General features: G+C 42.2%; 2 protein-coding genes across 2 annotated transcripts; one reads left to right on the forward strand and one right to left on the reverse strand.

The window, feature by feature from the left end:
* The first annotated feature begins 643 nt into the window (after positions 1 to 643).
* On the forward strand, positions 644 to 7,371 carry LOC104942399 (lovastatin diketide synthase LovF-like). The gene is made up of 11 exons (XM_010767620.1): positions 644 to 701; positions 790 to 943; positions 1,023 to 1,183; positions 1,275 to 1,478; positions 1,577 to 1,758; positions 1,856 to 2,185; positions 2,894 to 3,032; positions 3,177 to 3,374; positions 3,903 to 4,052; positions 5,589 to 5,808; positions 6,142 to 7,371. The coding sequence occupies exons 1-11, from the start codon at positions 644 to 646 to the stop codon at positions 7,343 to 7,345; spliced, it is 3,000 nt and encodes a 999-aa protein (XP_010765922.1). The 3' UTR covers positions 7,346 to 7,371.
* Positions 7,372 to 8,945: 1,574 nt separating this feature from the next.
* fasn2 (fatty acid synthase 2) lies at positions 8,946 to 19,890 on the reverse strand. Its single transcript, XM_010767622.1, has 6 exons — positions 19,833 to 19,890; positions 19,241 to 19,394; positions 15,364 to 15,524; positions 14,989 to 15,195; positions 14,642 to 14,823; positions 8,946 to 14,486 (listed from the first exon to the last, which is right to left on the reverse strand). Exons 1-6 carry the CDS (start codon positions 19,888 to 19,890, stop codon positions 8,946 to 8,948), a joined length of 6,303 nt encoding a protein of 2,100 aa, XP_010765924.1.
* Positions 19,891 to 21,183: the final 1,293 nt, after the last annotated feature.

Consider the following 21,183-nt stretch of genomic DNA (forward strand, 5'->3'; position numbering starts at 1 on the left):
GCATTCGTCGATAGACTTTGGTTAATACGTATGCATATATCTGCAGATTATGTGTTCAGCCAATTGGTTGTAAATACAAATAATATCATTCTTATATATTTTAAAGCATAAGTTTGTCTTTTTGTAATAGATCTCTCAATGGAGAAAGGATGTGCTCTCTTGTGTTCTTAATCTCTTTTAATACCTGATTCCTTAATCAGGTTGTCTCAATGATTATTTGTTAAGGAACATCTTTGAGGCTAAAAGGTTACTATATTTCCTTTGAGAGGGGATCACAGGTTTCTTTGGAAATGACCACTTAGAGGATTTACATATCTGCCTTGAAAAAGCAGACTTTATTTTACACTGAGTTTTTTTGTTAAACTGCGAACAAGAAAAACAGTGTATTCACTCCCTTTGAATGATCTTAAGTTACAATTAGTGTATTTAGTTCCAGGTGAAGTCAAGTGAGGTGCAACAAGGCAGGGCATTGTTGCGCCCCCCTTTTCATTGGCACAATGTTTATAAAGGGTTAGAGGAACAGCATCACTAGCTCAGGACTGCACATTAAGCTTCACTATGGAGCAGCTTGAAGTTTCTCTTTGGGTTTTTCAATAAAGCAACCATGTCCGCAGAGCCACCTTTCTGCCCTACCAGAGGAATAATGGAGGACGCAAATGATGACATAGCGGTTATCGGGATTGGATGCAATTTCCCTGGAGGTATGACTGAAGTATTTTGAATTTCTCTGCATTTTTTTTCGAGGTTGTCTAAAGGTTCATTCTTAAATTGTAGTACATTCTATTTTAGGTGAAGGTTTGGACAATTTCTGGAAGGTTCTGTTGGAGGGAAAGAACTGCGTTGTGGATATTCCAACAGAGAGATTTGACACCACCTTTTGGTATGATGCTGATGAGAGCAAACCCGGAAAGACACAAACAACCAAAGCAGCTCTAATAGAAGGGTAAGCATTTTCTGGCAAAATCAAATGTTAATCCCCACATTTTAAAACATGTTGATAAATCTGCTATTTTATATTTCAGGTTTAATGAGTTTGATCACAGGTTTTTTGGCATTACTGAAGTAGAGGCTGATTTCATGGACCCTCAGCAGAAACTCCTTCTGCAGTGTACATACAGGGCATTAGAAGATGCGGGTATAGCTATGGAAAGCATCAGCGGAACCAGAACTGGAGTGTACATGGGTACTACTATCTTTCACATACATAAATCAAAAAGTCAAATCATATTGTTATGATAAACACACTGACATTTTGTTTTTGAATGGTATTGCAGGTCTAATGAACAGGGATTACGAAATACTCCAAAGTAACAGTCCAACTACGATTAATCACTACAACGGCACTGGTACAGCCATGAGTGTGGCGGCCAATAGAATATCCTTCACCTTTAATCTCACCGGCCCTTCATTTGCCGTTGACAGTGCCTGTTCTTCATCTTTGGTGGTGCTTCATTTAGCCTGCCAGGCTATAAAGCAAGGTATGTGGTTCATATTTTTCCCGTCCAAATGTCATTCCTAAAAGCAATGCATCACATTTAAATGTTTCATATTTTATTTCACTCTCTTTTTCAACTAGGAGACTGCGAGATGGCTCTGTGTGGAGGAGTCAGCTGTATATTAGAACCAAGAGTGTTTGTTGCTCTCAGCAAGGCAAAGATGATCTCGCCTGAGGGGACCAGCAAACCTTTCTCTAGCAGAGCGGATGGCTACGGTAGAGGAGAGGGCTGTGGTGTAGTTCTCCTGAAGCCGCTGAAAAAGGTACGATTTTGACAGTAATTTCATGCTATTAATTGAATACACTTCAAACAGAAGGGGAAATAGATAGTCTGTTAATAATGTCACTTTCTCTACAAAGGCCATAAAAGACTGCAACAGAATATGGGGTATCATCAGCAAAACAGCGGTCAACCAAGATGGACACTCTGTTACTCCGATTACCAAACCATCCATGACACAACAAGAGGAACTCCTGCGCAACATCTACTCAGAGTCTGACCTTGCAAATGTCCAGTACATAGAGGCACATGGGACAGGAACCCCAGTTGGAGATCCAACAGAAGCAGGAAGCATCTCAAATGTCATTGCTAAAGCCAAACCTCCTGGTTCAGAGATGCTGTGGATTGGCTCTGTCAAGGGCAACATTGGACATACAGAATCTGCAGCTGGAGTGGCCGGACTGATAAAGGTACTTTTAATGATGAAACATGCAACCATTGTTCCGTCAGTTTTCTACTCAGAAGACAATGCCAGTCTAGATGTAAAAGCTCTTGGTATAAGAATTCCAACCAAAGCTGAACAATGGGAGACAAAGGGGTCGTTAGAAAGGGTAGCTGGGATCAACAGCTTTGGATTTGGAGGCACAAATGCACATGTGATTGTAAGGGAGCACAGACAGACCAGCCTAGCCAATCAGATCCCACAAAGCTGTTCAAATCTCTTTGTAACATCCGCAGCCTGTGAGAAATCATTTATTCTGTCTGTCACTGACACCTACCAGAGGCTTTGCAATGATCAAACTGTTGACTTACAGGCCCTGTCCTACACGTCAGCATGTGGAAGGAGTCATTCTAGGCACAAATATAGAAGAGCCTTCCCAACATCTTCCCTCTCAGAGTTAAAACATCAGCTGACATCTGTGTTGAAAGCAAAGGTTGAATCAATAAGTCCTGACATCAAGCTGGTCTTTGTGTTTTGTGGAAATGGCGTTGCCTACAGGGGTATGTGCAAACAGCTCCTAACAGAGGTTCCTGTTTTCAGAGATAAGGTCAGGGAAGTGGAGAATCTCTTTCAGAGTCATAAAAACATCAGCATCAGTCAATGGCTTTCTGGTGAATATGATAATAATGATTTCAGCAGGCCAAATGCTGTCCAACCTCTTATTTTTGCAGTTCAGGTTGGAATTGCAGCCCTCCTAAAGCACTGGGGTATCAAACCAGACGCTGTGCTTGGACACTCTGTTGGTGAGGTTGCTGCTGCTCACTGTTCTGGTCTTTTGTCTCTTGAGGACGCTGTGAAAGTGTTGCATCACCGCAGTACGCTCCAGGATAAGGTCACAGGGGGGAAAATGCTTGTTGTCAGTAATGTGGCTGTAGAAAAGGTATTAAAAACCCTTCCGGAATTTGCTGGTCAAATTTGTGTTGCGGCGCTCAACAGCCCCCAATCCTGCACTCTGTCAGGAGATGCAGATTCTATAGCCATCCTTCATGAGAAGCTGAAGATTATGTTTGCAGAGAAAAATCTCTTCCTCCATGAACTAGATGTACCAGCAGCATACCATAGTCATATGATGGATCCCATACTTGATGACATTGAGACAAGTATTAATCCCTTGTATGCCAAAAACAAGGAGTGCAAACTGTTTTCAACGGTGACTGGTAACTGTTATTCAGATGGTGACTTTACAACAGGCAGCTACTGGGCAAAGAACATTAGGGAACCTGTTTTATTTGAACAAGCACTGCACGCTGTCACCAAAGACAAGCACTCAAGGACAAATGTGGTCTTTGTGGAGATTGGACCCCGTAGGGCTCTCCAAAGGAACATACATGAAACTTTGGGAAATAACACCATAGTTCTTCCCTCAGTCCAACCAGAGAAAGATTACATCACAATCTTGTCTACCGTGGCCAAACTCTTTGAACTAGGCAACAGTGTAGATTGGCATCAGCTGTACAGGGGTTATGAAACATTGCCCACAGAGTTTCCAGTCTACCAGTTTGTCAACACAACAAAGGAATTGCATTTTGAAGCTGTGACAAAAGGTATTGAAACATCTGCATTTCCCCCTCACATGCTCATATCCCCAATAAAGCAGGATAACAAAGAGTACATATGCAACCTCTCTTTAGAGACTGCACCATATCTTTGGGAGCATAAAAACAATGGTGTTCCTATTGTTCCAGGCGCATTCTTTGTCGAACTGGCTTATGCCTCAGCGATGGCGAGTTTAAGGCCAAAGAAACCTGTATCTCTGCTCCAGCTCAGTGTAAGATTTGAGAACCTGTTTGCACTAAGCTCAAACTCTCATCAGTTGAAAGTGACTCTGGAACCTGGTGAGAATGGAGCTTCATTTAGAATACATTCTCCTGTCGCAACACATTCCTCTGGAACGTACAGATGTACAGATGGCCAAACGCAGTTAGAAGAACCAACCATTTGTCTTGACATGATCTACCAAAGGTGCACATTGGTCATGAAGAAAAAAGAGATTTATTCTATTCTATCTCAAGCAGGATTTGAATATGGCAATGTCTTTGAACAGCTTGATGATGTGCATTTCGGAGAAGATTTCAAGGAAGCTGTGACAGCTATTCAAGTCCCAAAGGAACTTCTAGAACACCTTCATGACTATTTCATCCACCCTGTGCTATTGGACTATTTCTTGCAAATGACCGCTGTGGTAGCTATCGGAAGGCTAACAGCCAAGCAAGGATTTCCCTCAGCAATCAGTAGCTTAGCCATATCAGCACCACTACAGGAGAATATGGTCATGTACTTGCGAGCCACTCAAGAGACTCCAGGTTTCCTTGATGTGTCTGGTGGCTTTTCCAACACAGATGGTCATGTACTTGTGGAACTTATAGGGGTGAGGATCTCATTTTTGGGCAATTGCTCAAATGGTCTTCAGTCACGTTTTTTCCACAATGAAATCACCTCAATTACTGACAAGGAAGACTTGCAAAATTCAAAAATGAAAGCAATAGTTTTTGAAGACAAACTTGGCATTGCTAAAGGACTAAGGCCATACTTACACCCAGAGTCCGCATTTGTTGAAAGCGGTGAGCATTGGATGGCAGATCGAATTCGAAAGTTAGTGTTGGACTCACTTAAAAGCAATGTGGATTTGGAAAATGTTCTCTTCCTTTGGGGTGTAGGTGATTTCAGTCACTTGTCACCTGAGAAGATGCTAGACCGCTTGGTGACTTGCTGTGAGCTATTTCGCCAGATTGTTTTAGTCTTGAAAGAGAGCAAACGCTCTTTCACTGTCCGAGTCATAACCAACAGATCAACAGAAATGACTGTGGACCATGTAAGTCCTGGTTTTGTGCTGTCTGGTATGACAAGGTCTTGTGCAGCAGAGATTGCAGGCCTCTCTTTTCAACTGATTGATCTTGCTTCTGTGACCGGTGAAGACATTCAAATGCTGGTTTGTGTAATCAACACCTGCCAACATCACGAGGTCATGATCAGCAATGGACATGCATCAACAACGAGAATTGTAAGGACCCCCATGAGAGAGGAGGTTTTATGTGAAGGAGATATGCGGTCAGGAAATGAGGACGACTTTGTTCTTCAGACAACTGATCCATACAGCATGGCTTACTTGTCTGCAGTCCCCTATGACACAAATGCAAGTCCTGTCCAAGAGAAGTCTGTTGAGATTCAGCTGACCACTTTATGTGCTCATTCGTCTGATTACTTTCCCGTCACCACTTCACATTTGAACTTTGGCAAGACAATTTATTGGAACAAGCACACATCACTGAATCACAAGCTTCTGGCTTTAGATTTCAGTGGAATTGTCACAGCTGTTGGGAAAAATGTATATAATCTAAGAGTCGGAGATCATATTGCTTCCTGTTATCCAGTTGCTGCCACCGCAAAGGTCATCATTCCTGAAGCCGTGTGCTACAGCACCAAACAACTCCCGATTTTGAAAGAGACTCCATGTGTGTCTTACTTCATACTGGCCTGGGAGATCTTGCAGAGAATGCTGTCCAAGGTAGAACAACAGCACAGAAAGCTGATCATTATCTCCCCCAACTCTGCCTCTGCTCTGATGAAAGTGTTGGCTTTGTCGGCAAACAGGTCAGGCTGGAATGTTTCCTCTCTTCCACATTTCAGAGGACAATCCCTGCATTTTGATCGGAGTCATGCATTTGTATTTCTTCCCCCCTTTGATCACTCTTGGCAGGGGATGCATGACAGTGGTAATCGCGATAGACACATTGTTTTTGTATGCAGCAATCACATGTCCTCACTCACAGCGAACAGGTTTGCAATGCAGAGTGAGCACATTCATGTGCATACACTTAATGTGGCTAATGTTCTTCAGAGAGCCAATCTGCAAGAACAAAACAGGAATATCTCCAATTGGCTAATGTCATTAGGTTTTCATTCCTTATCTTTACCTTTGAAAAGGGAGACCTTTCAACTATCACGCACGAACAAGCATCAGACTGATGCAGATGATGAGTCCTACTTCACAACAAAGACGGTGCAGCAAGTTGTTCTAGACCAAACAGAATCACACTGTCCAGTGTCTGATATCCCTTTCCTTCCAAGGTCTGGAAGACTGTTTAAACAGAGCTGTGTTTATATTGTCACCGGAGGGCTCTCTGGTTTGGGACTTGAGACCGTAAAGTTCATTGCCCATAATGCTGGAGGTTGTATTGCAACGCTGTCCAGAAGTGCTCTGACTGATGAAATTAAGTTTGAAATGGAAGTTCTCCAGAGAAGATATGGGGTGACAGTAATGAATGTCCAATGTGATGTTTCTGTGTCGACGCAGGTCTTGCACGCAATCTCAATGATTAAACAAAGATTCCACTCTTGTCCAATCAAAGGAGTGTTTCACAGCGCTGCGGTGTTACATGATGCGTTGATCGAAAACCTCGATGAGTCCCTCTTCCGAAAAGTGCTGCAGCCCAAAGTGTGTGGGGCTCTAAACCTGCATTATGCAACACTTCACAACAAACTCGATTTCTTTGTGTGCTACTCCTCCATCTCTTCATTTATTGGCAATGCCTCACAATGTAACTACGCTGCAGCCAATTCTTTCCTCGACAGTTTCTGTCATTATCGGAGAAACCTTGGACTTGCTGGACAGTCCATCAACTGGGGTCCTTTGAACCTGGGTCTCTTGTTGAACAAGGACAATTTCCAACAGTTTCTGGAGGCAAAGGGGATGATGGTCATGGATGTTTGTTACGTTCAAAAGGCACTTGAAACATGTCTTGTGATGAACAGACCACAACAAGTCATATGTAAGTTCAACTTCAAAAATCTTCACATTCATGTGCTTTCACAAAATGCCTCTCTCCGAGAGCGGCTGTCAGCTTTAGTGGAAATGGAGTTTAAGGATTATCTCAATAATGAGCCTAGGGTTCAGCATTTGTCTTCGCCACATGAAAGTGTCAGAAGAATTGTAAGTGACATCAGCAATGTTAGTGTGGAGGAGCTGGATGATGACTCAACTCTGTGTGGGCTGGGCATTGACTCAATGTTGGCCATGACTCTTCAGAACAAGATTTTCCAAGAAACAGGTGTAAATGTACCTTTGGTTAAAATACTGGACCCCAACAGTACACTGGCCACCTTGGCAGGTATTGTAATGAATGGATAATTTCCCCTAAAAAAAATGGGTGGGAAAACCATTTGCAGACATGTGAAAATGATTGGACTGCACTTATTCCACAAGGACGGCTGTGTTTCAGTGCTCTGGTTTTACTCTTATAGGAGTGATACAGTTACAATTATTTCGATAGTCTTGTAACCCTAAAATAATTATTGTATATGTTATATTAGTACTACATACTGATTTTGTTTTACTTTAACAGATCTGTACAATATCTGTAATCATCCAAATGTGCTGTGGTTGCAGTTCCTGGATATGTAAAAAACTCATTTTATGTAAAAGTCAAAATGTTTTTTTTTCTACTGGCAAATGTGTTGGTGTAGCAAAAGCTTGATATAGCTCATAACCATGAAAACCACTGTCATTGTCACTGCACTTTTTAGATTTTTTTCTTCACTATTATTGTGTCTTGTTTGCTTTGTGATTTTAAACAATGAGCGTTGGCCTAATTATGTACACATGTTTAATTTGTATTTTCTAAGATGTGTAGTCACTAAATAAGAGCTACTGCAATTGTGAACAAATAAAATAGGACATCACGATCCAATTTGGAGCCAGTCCCTGCCAGTTGTGTAACATTGTTATTGTGTAATCTGCTTAAAGAGTATTTGTTAAAAAAACAAAAACACTATCAGGTGCATAGAAAATTGTCATTTTATTTTATTGTGTTATGAAGCAAAAACATTAGATGTGTTGCAAAGACAACATGTAAAAACGTATTGTTAGAACATTTTGAAACCACATTATGGTCATAAAAAATTGCTATGAAGTGAAAAATGTTTTACACAAGATGCAATACAAAATATATGCTTTTCCAAAACTCCTCATAATACTCGTGCAGCCAAATGATTTAGGAGTTCCTTAATGATGATTATAAATTAATGAAAAAAATACTATATTGACATCATACTTTACAGTTTTCATTTTATTTGCATGTGTGTCCTCCTTGAGAACAATGTCCTTATCAGCGCAAATTATAATGGGTTGTTCAACAATACAAGGCTCAGTATTTAGAGATGCCCTCAATTAAACATTTATAAGACATGCAAGAATACAGTATCACAGGTTTTGTTCCATCAATATCATAAAGGAGATTATTAATCAGAATCTTTGAGCCGGCTGTGATAAAAACTTGCCATGAGCTGTGAGAGATGAGGGAATTTAAAACAGCGGCAAAATCAAGTTACACTTGTACTACAGTATATATGCAGTCTGAACATGTACATGTTTTTACAGAAGTGTGCATTTTATTGTAATGCTGACTTTTTCCAAGTTTACATCATCATGAACATATCACTAAACAGAATGGGTGAAATAAAGTATCCCTTCTACATCTTCAAAAAAAAGTGTGTAAAATAAGATTATGTATTACAATGTAAAACAAATATACCAAAAGGAACAAAAACAATAACAACAGCAAACATTTACACTTTTTTTTTTTTAAATAAGAAAAGTTCAGTAGGAATGTGCATTGTTTTCAATGGCCATTATAAGCCTCATATTAGGTCCAATAACATGTTCAGGTATTCCTGTGTTATGATGGTCTAATAACTGATTGTCTAGAATTCTGTGTCTGCATTTGTCATTTTTACAATCTGGTACTAATGCGTCTAATGGGAATAGGCTCCAAGTTATCACTGGAACCTTCACCTTCACCTTCACTCAGTAGAGAAACTACCGTTGAGAGAGTAGCATTTGGATCCAACAGTTTCACCAAAGGCACATTCACGCCTCTCTCCTGAAAGATGAGATTCTGCAGAGTCATGGCCTGCATGGAGTCAATGCCTACAGATGAAAGAGGTGATTCATCTTTCAGCTCGCTTTTATCCATGCCGATGGTCTCACAAATCAGAGACACAACATAATCTTTTGGTGACACTGTTTGAGTTTGTTTGGTTTGAGAATCTGTCTCTTTGGATTTTTGGATAGCCTCCACTACCAATGCAGACAGGCGCATGGTCAAGGCCGCATTTTGTGAGAGGATGTTGAACCTGATGTTTCTGAAGTGAAACCTGCAAACCGCCTGTTGGGGTAGATTGAGCACAAGGCATTGCTCCAGACTTTGATGAATCTCAGCCACATCCAACACCATCATCCCCTTTGCCTCAAGAAACCTCTGGAAATGTTCCTTGTTCAAGAGGAGGCCAAGGTTTAGGGCTCCCCAGTTGATGGACTGCCCAGACAGCCCGATTTTGCGCCGGTATTGACAGAACATGTCGAGGAATGTGTTGGCTGCTGCATAGTTTGTTTGTGATGCGTTTCCCAGAAAAGCTGAGATGGAGGAGTAACACACAAAGTAATCCAGTTGACAGTGCTTTGTTGCATGATGCAAATTCAGTGCACCATTGACTTTGGGTTTGAGTACTTTCTCATAAAGAGATCTGTTGAGGGACTCAATCAGCCCATCATCCAAGACAACTGCACTGTGAAACACTCCTTTGATTGGACAACCAGGGAATGTCTTGCCTATGGCGTTGATAACCTTGTGCACACACTCAGACACAGATATGTCACACTGCATGGAAGTGATGCAGTTTCCACACTGTTTCTCCACATTGTGTATCTCTTGCTCCACATCTGGTGTGGGCTTGCTCCTAGAGAGTATGACAACATACTCACCCCCTCTTTGTGAAATGAACTTGACAGTTTCAAACCCCAGACCAGAAAGACCACCTGCAACTATGTACACTGCCCTCTTTCGGAAAAGCTGTTTTTTTGTTGGCAGCAACGGAATGTCAGACGGCGTACTTCTGCCATCTTTTTCCAAAACCACAACAGCCAGTTTCTTTGAGTTGAAGTATGATTGTGGTGTCTCTGACTTAAGGATCTCAATGCTTTCAGATTTGACATTCTGATAAGTATAGCTATCAAGGGAAAATGTCCTGTTCAAGTTCAAGGATTTTAACCAATGATAGATGTAAGGCCTTTGTGCACTCAAGGATCCCTTTTGCAAAATGACAGGCATCTGAATTGTCTGAACATGAACACTGTCCTTAACACTTTGGATCACATCCTGAGCAAGCAAACACTGCATCTGGGATTCACAGATGAAGACAACATGTTGGATACCTGGAAATGTGCATATGTTAGCAATCAGTGATTCATCAAACGGAGGCAGGATGACAAAAACATCCATTTGATTGACATTTACAAAAGAGCCATTGCACTGTGTGCCAACAATCACGTTCCAGCCTGACTTGTAAGCAGTGAGTGCCAAGACTTTCATCAGAGCAGAATCAGGCACAGAGGATATGATTCCGAGATGATGTTTGGCTCTTGACAAGGCTCGGTGAAGGATCTCCCATGCTAGCACAAAGTAGGAAACACAAGGTGTCTTTTGAAGAAATGGGAACCGCTTGATGCTGTAGCAAACATCCTCTGGAACTCTGACCTTGCTGGCTGCTACCACAGGATAACAGGAAGCAACCTGGTCTCCCACTTTCAATTTCCTGACATCTTTTCCGACTGCTGTAATAGTACCACTGAAATCAAGCGCCAGTAGCTTGTGTTTCTGTGATGAGTGTTTGTTCCAGTACAGCGTCTGGCCAAAATTCAGATGTGATGCACTGACAGGGAAGTAATCTGGCGAATGAGCACATATCTTACTTGGCCGAATTTCAACTGACCTGTCCCTAACTGCCTCGGGGTCCCCCTTACAGTGAATGGCACTCAAGTGGGTCATGTTATGTGCCTCATCTGTCTGAAGCATACAGGGCTCTGACACTGTAGAAGTAAACCTGCCCACTGAACTGTCCATGATTTCAGGTGGAGTGCGGACAATAGAAGGTTTCAGAATCTGCCCATCTTTTACAACCAACTCTGGGTACTTGCTGCAAGGATGTGATCTTAGGACCTCAGACAGAGCTGCAATGTCCTTGGGAGAGGTGCTGCTGATATCAATCAGCTGAAAGGAAAGTTCTGGTATCTCTGCAGCAAATGATCTGGTCATACCAGCCAGGGCAAAACCTGGACTTATGTGGTCCACTGTGATATCAGATGAACAGTAGGTGACTGCTCTGATGGAGTTTGGAAAACGAATTTGCTTTAGCTTAAGGACTATTTGGCGGAAAGTCTCCAAGCAGCTCGCCAAATTCTGCAATATAACATCAGCTGACAGCGAAGTCAGGTCTTCTTGGCCCCACAAAAATAAGACCTCATCGAAGTTGTTCTCAATGTCGGTAATATTAAGATTTAGCAGGAGTGTAGGAAACCCATTGCTCAAGATGTCTTTTGCATGTTGGAAGGGAACGTATATAGACTTCAAGTCCAAATATTGTTGCAGGCCTTTTGAGATCCCTTTACTGTCGGCAAAGACCAATGCCTTAGGAGGAGAAGCAGATGTGACACCTTCAGGGATGACACGAAAGGCATTATGGTAGAAATACTCCTCAACCACATGAGAGCGACTACCAAGGTACTTGATTATCGCGTGCTTTACCTCAACCAACACTTTCCCTTGTTTATCTGCAAAGCAGCCACATATCTCAAGGTGATCTTTGCCCACATCGATCGCTCTCAGATACACAACCATCTCATCTTGCAAAGGTTCGAACACTGTCAAACTTCCGATTTTGACAGGAAAGCCTGGTCTACCCGCAAAAATGTGCTCCACTGTAACTGGGAGAAGCTGCATCAGAAAATCCAAAACAACAGGATGGATGTAGTAGTCATGCAACTGAGACCGCAGTTCTTCTGGAACAGTGACTTTTGCAAAAGCCTCCTTGAGATCTTCTCCATAGTGCACATCCCACTTATTCTTGAAGACGTCTCCATACTGAAAGCCTCCTTGAGAGAGATACCCATAAAACTCCTCGGAGCTCACTACTGATTTGCATCTTTTGTAGATGGAGCTTAATGAAATGCACTGTTCCTCAATCAGCCTCTCTTTCTTTGAAACCACTGTGCCTGATGCATACATTGCTGATGGAGAGAGAACCATGAACTTAGTGTCTTCCTCTCTTTTTTCTAGTTGCACTTTCATTTCCGGGGAATTCTGGCTTAAAACGAAAGGACTGTGGAAATTGACACTGACCTGGAGTGAGCAGAGCGGTACTTTTGGTTTGGCACTGGCCATGAATGCCGCTAAGCCCAACTCAGCATAGAAGGCCCCAGGAATTATGGGTATGTTGTTGTGCTTGTGCTCTTTCAGGTAGAAAGAAGAGTCAGACATCAGATCACAACTGAAAATGTTACTTTCACTCCCTGTCTGACAGATCACAGGGTGATTGCTCACTGTGTTTTTCTGTGCTGCTCCAATGATAACATCCCTGTCCGAACAATCAAACTGGTATTTTGGAATAGGCAGTGGCATCGTCTCATATCCTCTGTAGAAGGTGTCCCAATGTACTCGAACACCTAGTTCAAACAGATTAGAAACAACAGACAGTAATGTTTCATGATCTTTTTCTGGCTGCACAGAGGTAAGAACAGATGTGTCATTCCCCAGAGATTCCATGATGTTTCTCTGTAGTGCCCTTCTTGGCCCTATCTCTACAAACACTACATTCTTCTTGCCTTTGGTTGCTGAGTTCACGGCCTGCTCAAAAGCTACTGGCTCACGAATGTTCCTCGCCCAGTACTCCCCATTGCAGAAATCCCCATGCTGGACTTCCTTGCCAGTCACTGTTGAGAACAACTCTATGTCGAGATCATTGACCTTTAACGAGCCAATTGTCTCCTTGATTTCTTGCAGAATCGGGTCCATCATGTGACTGTGGTAAGCAGCAGGAACGTCCAAAACACGGAGGAACAGATTCTGACTGTTAACTGAGGTGCTTAGCTCTTTATGGATGCTCTCAATTGCATCTGCATCACCTGAGAGGGTGCAGGACTGCGAACTGTTGAAAGCAGCCAGGCAAACTTTACCAGAGTAACAAGGGAGAAGAGCAGTTACCTCGGATATAGCCATGTTGCTGATCACAAGCATCTTTCCCCCAGTGACTCTGTTCTGGAGAGTGCTGCGAAAATAGATGACTTTTACTGCATCCTCAAGAGACAAGAGGCCAGAACAGTGAGCAGCTGCAACCTCGCCAACCGAGTGTCCAAGTATTGCATCGGGCTTGACACCCCAGTACCTGAGTAGGGTAGTAATGCCAACTTGGATAGCAAAGAGGAGTGGTTGGATAACACGTGGCTTGTTGAAGTCACTACCCTCAATCTCACTCTCAAGTGTGTCCAAAATGTTAGTTTTACTCAGTCTTTGGAAGAGTTTTCCAATCTCTTCGATCTTACCCCTGAACACAGGCTCATGTTTAAGTAGCTGTTTGCACATGCCATGGTAAGTGACACCATTTCCGCAAAACACAAACACTAGCCTTGGATCTGAAAGGGAAGGGCGAACATTTTTGCTTAAAGTGGCACTTAACTTTTCCTTAAGCTCAACTTTGGATGAAACAATGATGGCCTTTCTGTATTTATGTTTTAGATGGCTCCTTCTGCAAGCTGATGTGTACAACAGCGAATCTACATCAAGTTCACTATCTGCATCTAGCTGTTTAATGGTGTCTTCTGTCATCAGAGTAAGAGATTTCGGTGAATTTGCCGACATGACAAAATACTTTTTCTGTTTCCCACCATTTCTCTTCTCAATGTGTGATTGCTTGTGCTGTTTGACAATGGCGTGTGCATTGGTACCCCCAAAGCCAAAGTTATTAACTCCTGCAATTCTTGGACCTAAGGCTTCCCATTTTTCTGATTCCTTAGGAACTTTAATGCTCAGGGCTTTAGCATCTACACTGGCAGTCTCCTCAGAATAGAAAACTGAGGGGCAAATTGTTTCATGCTTCATCATGAGGAGAACCTTAATGAGTCCGGCCACTCCCGCTGCAGATTCTGTATGTCCAATGTTGCTCTTCACAGAGCCAATCCGCAGTATCTCTGAACCAGGAGGTTTGGCTTTAGCAATGACATTTGAGATGCTTCCTGCCTCTGTTTGATCTCCAACTGGGGTTCCTGTCCCATGTGCCTCTATGTACTGGACATTCACAAGGTCAGACTCTGAGTAGATTCTGCGCAGGAGTTCCTCTTGTTGTGTCATGGATGGTTTGGTGATTGGGGAAACTGAGTGTCCATCTTGGTTAACGGCTGTTTTGCTGATGATACCCCAGATATTGTCATGGTCATGTATAGCCTGTAAAGCAAAAACAAGAAAAGAAACAACAAGAGTATGTAATATGGAATAAAATATGTGATATTTAATGTTTAAAATAAACCAGTTACTGGTTACTAGAAAATAAAAAGATAAAAATGACATTGTTCAACTTTTATGACTCTTCATATTCTTACCTTTTTCAGCGGCTTCAGCAGAACAACTCCGCAGCCCTCCCCTCTACCATAACCATCTGCTTTGTTCGAGAAGGGTTTGCTGGTCCCTCCAGGTGAGATCATCTTGGCCTTGCTGAGAGCAACAAACACTCTTGGCTCTATAATACAGTTGACTCCCCCACAAACAGCCATTTCACAATCGCCTGATGAAATAAAACACGTTGCATAATCTCAAACAATAATATTTGAAAGCCCTCATTAAACAGTATCTTTGCAATTAAACCCACAACGCTACAGATTTCCATCAACTGTACCTTACAGGCTGCTCTAAAAAGTCTCATTAATGTTAGTTGGACTACTATACAGACCTTGTTTAATGGATTGACAGGCAAGATGAAGAGCCACAAGAGATGATGAGCAGGCACAGTCTAGAGACAGTGAGGGCCCAGTGAAGTTGAAGATGTAGGACACTCTGTTTGCAGCAATACTCATGGCAAGGCCTGTGCCAGTCCAGTGGTTGATCACACTTGGGTGCACGTGTGTAGCATTTGTCTCATAATCTCTGTTCATGATGCCTACAATAAAAGCAACATTAAACTGATAAGAAACGTGCATAACATAACCTAGTGGTTATTGCATGGAGAATATTCAAAGAAAAGTTGTAACAAAACCTCTGATGGAAATATTAAACAAAACTAAATTAAAAAAAAGATTTCCCTGGCAAAATAGTTTTAGTGACTTACCGAAATACACTCCAGTCCTGGTCCCACTGGCCTTCTCCATAGGGATTCCGGCATTTTCCAATGCCCTGTAGACACACTGAAGGAGCTGTTTTTGTTGAGGGTCCATCTGTTCCACTTCACTGTCACTGATGCCAAAGAATCTGTGGTCAAATTCATTGTACCTGAAACAATTGAAATCCATTAAATCAAATGTAGTGATATAGCAATAATTCATAATGTATTACTTGAATTGCCTGAAGCGAAACTTCTTTGCTGGTGATAACCATACTTTTAAAATAAAAACAAAGAAAGGGGTTTCTACACACAACCATGTTTGTGGTGTGCAAAGACACCCTTCCAAAGTTGTAAGGTGGTCCCTTCTTCATTTTTGATGATCCAAAATCCCTTCTATATCGAGTTACACAGTTTGTATTTAATTAGATTTAACATCGTCTTTTGATGGATGGATGAGGTTTATATTAAGGAGAATATGACAGCACATTAAGCTCGGAATGTGTATTATATAACGGAAAGGACTACACATTGTTTTTCAATGCAAGTTCAGTACAATTGTCAGATAAGGCCTTTATATAGATTTAGAATAGATCCGGCATCGACCCGGAATCTGGAATTAATACAAAATCAATGACATCATCAACATCTGAGTTCACAGTTTAATAGACATCTCAATAACGCAGAAAACCTTAAAAGGGACCTATTATGCAAAATGCACTTTTTGATGACTTTTATACATAAATATGTGTCCCCGGTGTGTCAGGGAACTCACAAAGTGTCAGAAAACAAAACCCCAAATCTTCTCCTCCGTACCCACATCTCTGAAAAAAACAAAAAAGGGGGATGCTAATGAGCAGATCCAGGATTTTGGCTCCTATGACATCATTGTCGACATGTGGCACACGTTACACGTCCCAACCTATCGTCTCCGGCATACGTGACACGTCCCAACCTATCGTCTCCGTGTCTAGCTGAATCCCCTCGCAGCCAAGCCACGATTATCGTTTTTATTTTAAATCGTATGATGTCAGACTTTTTTTGTCGTCTGTGAGGAAAATAAATTGGGCTCAGAGCCTCAGAATACTGAAATCTGTATTTTTTTTAATCGTTTTTTCCTTCTAATTTGTTATTCTTTTCTAAATAACACACTGTTATTTATTCAACAATAACACACAATTATCCTTGTTTTGATTTATTTGTTTAATTCCATAATCTCGGGCTTTTTTGGCGTCCGTCAGGAACTGAATTTCAAAATACACTTCACCCCAAATTGCTCCTGTGTGGATTGCCCACAGTATTGAGTATGTAGGTCGCTTTGGATAAAAGCGTCTAACAAGTGACATGTAATGAGAGAAAGGTTTGAGCTCTATACTGTTTCAGAAATAATGCTTGAAGCGGTTGGGAGCATAATATGGCATTTTTTATGGCACTTCACTGACCCCTACCATAACACCAGGACCCTCTTCTCCACAGTTAACAAGCTCTTCAAACCCCGTGCTGATAACCTGCCTACTTCTACTTCCGCTACTTGCAGCTCATTCCTCCAGTTTTTCGCAGACAAAATTAACGCTATTAACCACTCCTTCTCAGCTCCATCTGATATACAAGCATCTCCCCCAACCTCCACCGCTACCATTCCTCCCCCCATCTCCCTTGACCTCCTGACTCTTCCTCCCCAGCGCCGCCTCTCCCAGTTACCCCACTTGAAATACTCCATCTGATCGGTTCCTCAAATCCCACAACCTGCTCCCTTGACCCTCTGCCCACTCCTCTCCTGAAGTCCTGCCTCCCCGTCCTCTGTCCCTATCTTGCTAACCTTTTCAACTCCTCGCTGTCCCATGGAACCGTCCCCTCTGCCTTCAAAACTGCTGCCGTTACTCCAATCCTCAAAAAACCTGGTCTTGATCCCTCCTCCCTCACTAATTACCGCCCCATCTCCAACCTACCATTCCTCTCAAAAACTCTTGAACGCATTGTAGCCAAACAAATTCACTGCCATCTCCAAACCAACCAGCTTTATGAACCCCTTCAGTCTGGATTTCGTCCTTACCACAGTACAGAAACTGCACTCGTCAAAGTCCTCAATGACCTCCTCACCTCTGCTGACACTGGTTCCCTCAATATTCTCATCCTCCTCGACCTGAGTGCAGCCTTCGATACCGTGAGCCACAACATCCTGCTCACCCGACTCAGGGACATTGGTATTGAAGGTATTGCACTCAGATGGCTCCAGTCCTACCTCACTGAACGATCCCACTTCATCTCCCTCCCCAACCACTCCTCTGCCACAGCTTCAGTCACCCAAGGCGTTCCTCAAGGATCAGTACTTGGCCCCCTCCTCTTCATCATTTACATCCTGCCCCTCGGTCAGATACTCCGCCACTTCAACCTGGACTTCCACTGCTATGCTGATGACCCTCCAGATCTACCTTAGCATCAAATCCCTCCATAACCCACCCCTTACCCACATCGATTCCTGTCTGACAGCTATTAAAACTTGGATGCAACATAACCTCCTCAAACTGAACAGCAACAAAACAGAACTCCTCCTAATTGGCTCCAAATCCACCCTCAGCAAGGTCACTAACATAACACTCACCATCGATGGCACCATTGTTTCCCCCTCCAATCAGGCACGCAACCTTGGCGTAATCTTTGACCCCACCCTCTCCCTCGAACCTCACATCCGCCAAACAGTCAAAACCTCATTTTTCCACCTCCGCAATATTGCAAAAATCCTACCCTCTCTCACCCGCCCCGCAGCCGAACGACTAATCCATGCCTTCATTTCCTCCCGCCTTGACTACTGCAACTCACTTCTTTACGGCATCAGCACTACATCCCTCAACAGACTCCAACGGGTTCAAAATGCAGCTGCACGTCTCCTCACGCATACCAAATCATGGCATCACATCACCCCAGTCCTCAAAGACCTCCACTGGCTTCCTGTCTCCCATCGCATCAACTACAAAATTCTGGTCCTCACCTACAAAGCACTCCACCATTTGGCCCCCCCTTATCTCACAAACCTTCTCACTCCTTATCAACCCCCACGGTCCCTCAGATCCACCGCAGCCGGACTCCTATCCATTCCCACATCCACACTCTGCAGCTTTGGGGACAGAGCCTTCTCAGTGGCAGCTCCTAGGCTCTGGAATTCCCTCCCCCAAGATCTCCGTGACTCTGAGTCCCTCACAGTCTTTCAGTCCCGCCTCAAAACACATCTTTTCAACTCTGTCTACCCATAAGCCCCCTCCCCCTCTCAATCAACTTCCTCTTGACTGCCTTTTTATTTTTTTATTTTACTATACTTACTTGTTTGCCTGTCATTGTTTGTCTACCCTCCCTCATATTGTAAAGCGTCTTTGAGTTGTGAAAAGCGCTATATAAATAAAATGCATTATTATTATCATTATTATTATTTAATCACTGCTGAGTTTCTCCCGGTAGAAAACTCTCTTAGCAGGGGAAAGCTGCATGACGCTACAAAGGGGCGTGGCTAGCAGCAGCCGTTCCATTTAAAGCAGAATCAGCCTTTTTGGAACAGGGTTGAAATAGAGGGGTATGAGCAGTATGAGGCATGGGTGACCTGTTTGGTATTTTAAGCAAAAAACTTCACAGACATGTTTTGTATAGGTATGGCCTGACAATACATTTTCAAATATAGCATAATAGGTCCACTTTAAATGAAGGGCCACAAAGAAATGACACCCCTGTTTTAATTTACCCAATACAAATAGTTACGAGAAGCCTCAACTATGCTTTGTACAACATTACAGAGATACCTTTATTAATAGGGAAAACAAGTTATTACATCAGTTTTAATTTATAAGTTATAAAACACGTTTTATCTAAATTGGAAAATCATTTATAAACAGCATACCCATTGATAAATGCAGCCTTGGCTGTGCGGGATTTACCCGCCTTGTTGTCATCAGGGTCATACCAGCTGGATATGTCAAATCTCTCTTTGGGAATTGGCACAGAACAGTTTTTCCCCTCCAACAGAACCTTCCAGAAATTGTCAAGCCCTTCTCCTGTTTGAAAAGAGATACGTCATACTTCAAATCTCAACTGTGGTAATATAAATTGTAGTTGGCAGATAAGGAGAACAATGCCCACTGTCAATTGCACAATGCTCTTGGTTTGCAACACAAAGTTTTTATTACATTTAAATAGAATAAAAAGAAGAACATTTTTTGGGGAATTAATTTCACCAGCCATGGGTTGTATGTCTCAAGTACAACTATTTGTATTGTGTTTATTTCTAAAACAATCTTTTATTGTAAGAATATGCAGCTTCTTTTATGTTTTTTTATTTATAACTACACTCACAGTAATGTTCTCCATTTGTGTGTTAAGACAAATGAAGAACATTACTGTGAGTGTAGTTATAAAATCTGTCAATGCGATAGTAATTAACACAACAAACGTAAAATAAACAAAAAATACGTTCACAAATTCAAAGTACTTACCCCCTGGAAAATTGCATCCAATGCCTACCACGGCAATAGCGTCTTCAGCTTCTTCCATTCTGAGGATGAAAAATCTAAAATCTTTACTGCATCATCACAGTATCACTGCTGCTTGCAGGCAGCGCTCACATCCAGAAAGTCAATGTATATAGCATTCTTGCAAACTATTTAATTAGTCCAGTTTCGTCATGCATCCTTACATCCATTCTGTTGCCTTTTACCCCCAGTGATGGTATCACTGCCGGACTTACGCTTTATTCTTATAGCCAGCTTCTTTTCTTTATTAAACATTAATGATTTATTGTATACGTAGCCATGGAGATGAAAGACTTCAGTGCACACATTTATGGCGCCTTGCAAATGATTAGACCTTGTTTAAACATCAACATGTTATCCAACGATGGGGTTACTTCAGGTTTTGTTTCATTTATTGTAGTTTATCAGTTATAACAATCAACCTATCAATCAAGGACATCAAGTTTACATTCCTTATTCCTATGGGCAATGTTAAATGTAAGTTCACCCATCTAAACAATTTACTTACCACTTTCAAGATATAGATAAATAAATATTAAAGGTCCCATGTCATGGCCATTTCTACTGATCATATTTCCATTGCTGAGGTCTACTAGAATAGATTTAAATTGTGCAATTTTCCAAAATCACATTGGTTTCTCATACAGCATCTCTGTATAGTATGTGTATTCACCAGGTATTCACTCTCTGTCCTAAACAGCTTGTTGGAGCTCCTGCCCCCCCTCCCTGTGAGCCCAGTGTGCTCTGATTGGTCGGGACGCTGCGAGGGACGTTTGCAAGGCTCGTTGCTTCTCGCCGCTGCTGTGAGGAGCGGACAGGTTTCCGGGTCGGCGAAACACAGCGAAACTCATCTTGAGCACACACAAACACTCACAGCCGAAGTAAAAACAATAAGTGTGGCTTGATATTGAGTAAGAAAAAGGTTTAGAACGCTGTGAGAATGGGTCTGCGGAGAGCATTTATCCGCAATCCCAACTCGTCTATTACCAGCGTTCAGGGAGCTCTATGCAAGTCTTGTCGTAGTTTCCATCCCCGTCATATAAAGGGTTTTGCTGTAATCTCTATTTCATTGCCCTTATCAGTCCACTAAAGTCACAAAGATCATAGTGCGGTATTAAAGTTATTGACTGGGGTGTTTTTATCACAACCTGATCAAGCAAAGATCAGTGCGAAATTGTTGGGGAAGTGTTAGGTACGGCAACCTGTTACAACCTATAAACTAATATAAACAGTTACATCACCTTTGAGTTGAAAGATTGCCAAAAACTCCACAAAGAGAACAGGAGTAATGGGCAAAGGGATGGTTCCTTGCCAC

This window comes from Notothenia coriiceps, unplaced genomic scaffold (assembly GCF_000735185.1).
Source record: "Notothenia coriiceps isolate Sejong01 unplaced genomic scaffold, NC01 NC01_scaffold00004486, whole genome shotgun sequence".
NCBI classification, from domain to species: Eukaryota; Metazoa; Chordata; class Actinopteri; order Perciformes; family Nototheniidae; genus Notothenia; species Notothenia coriiceps.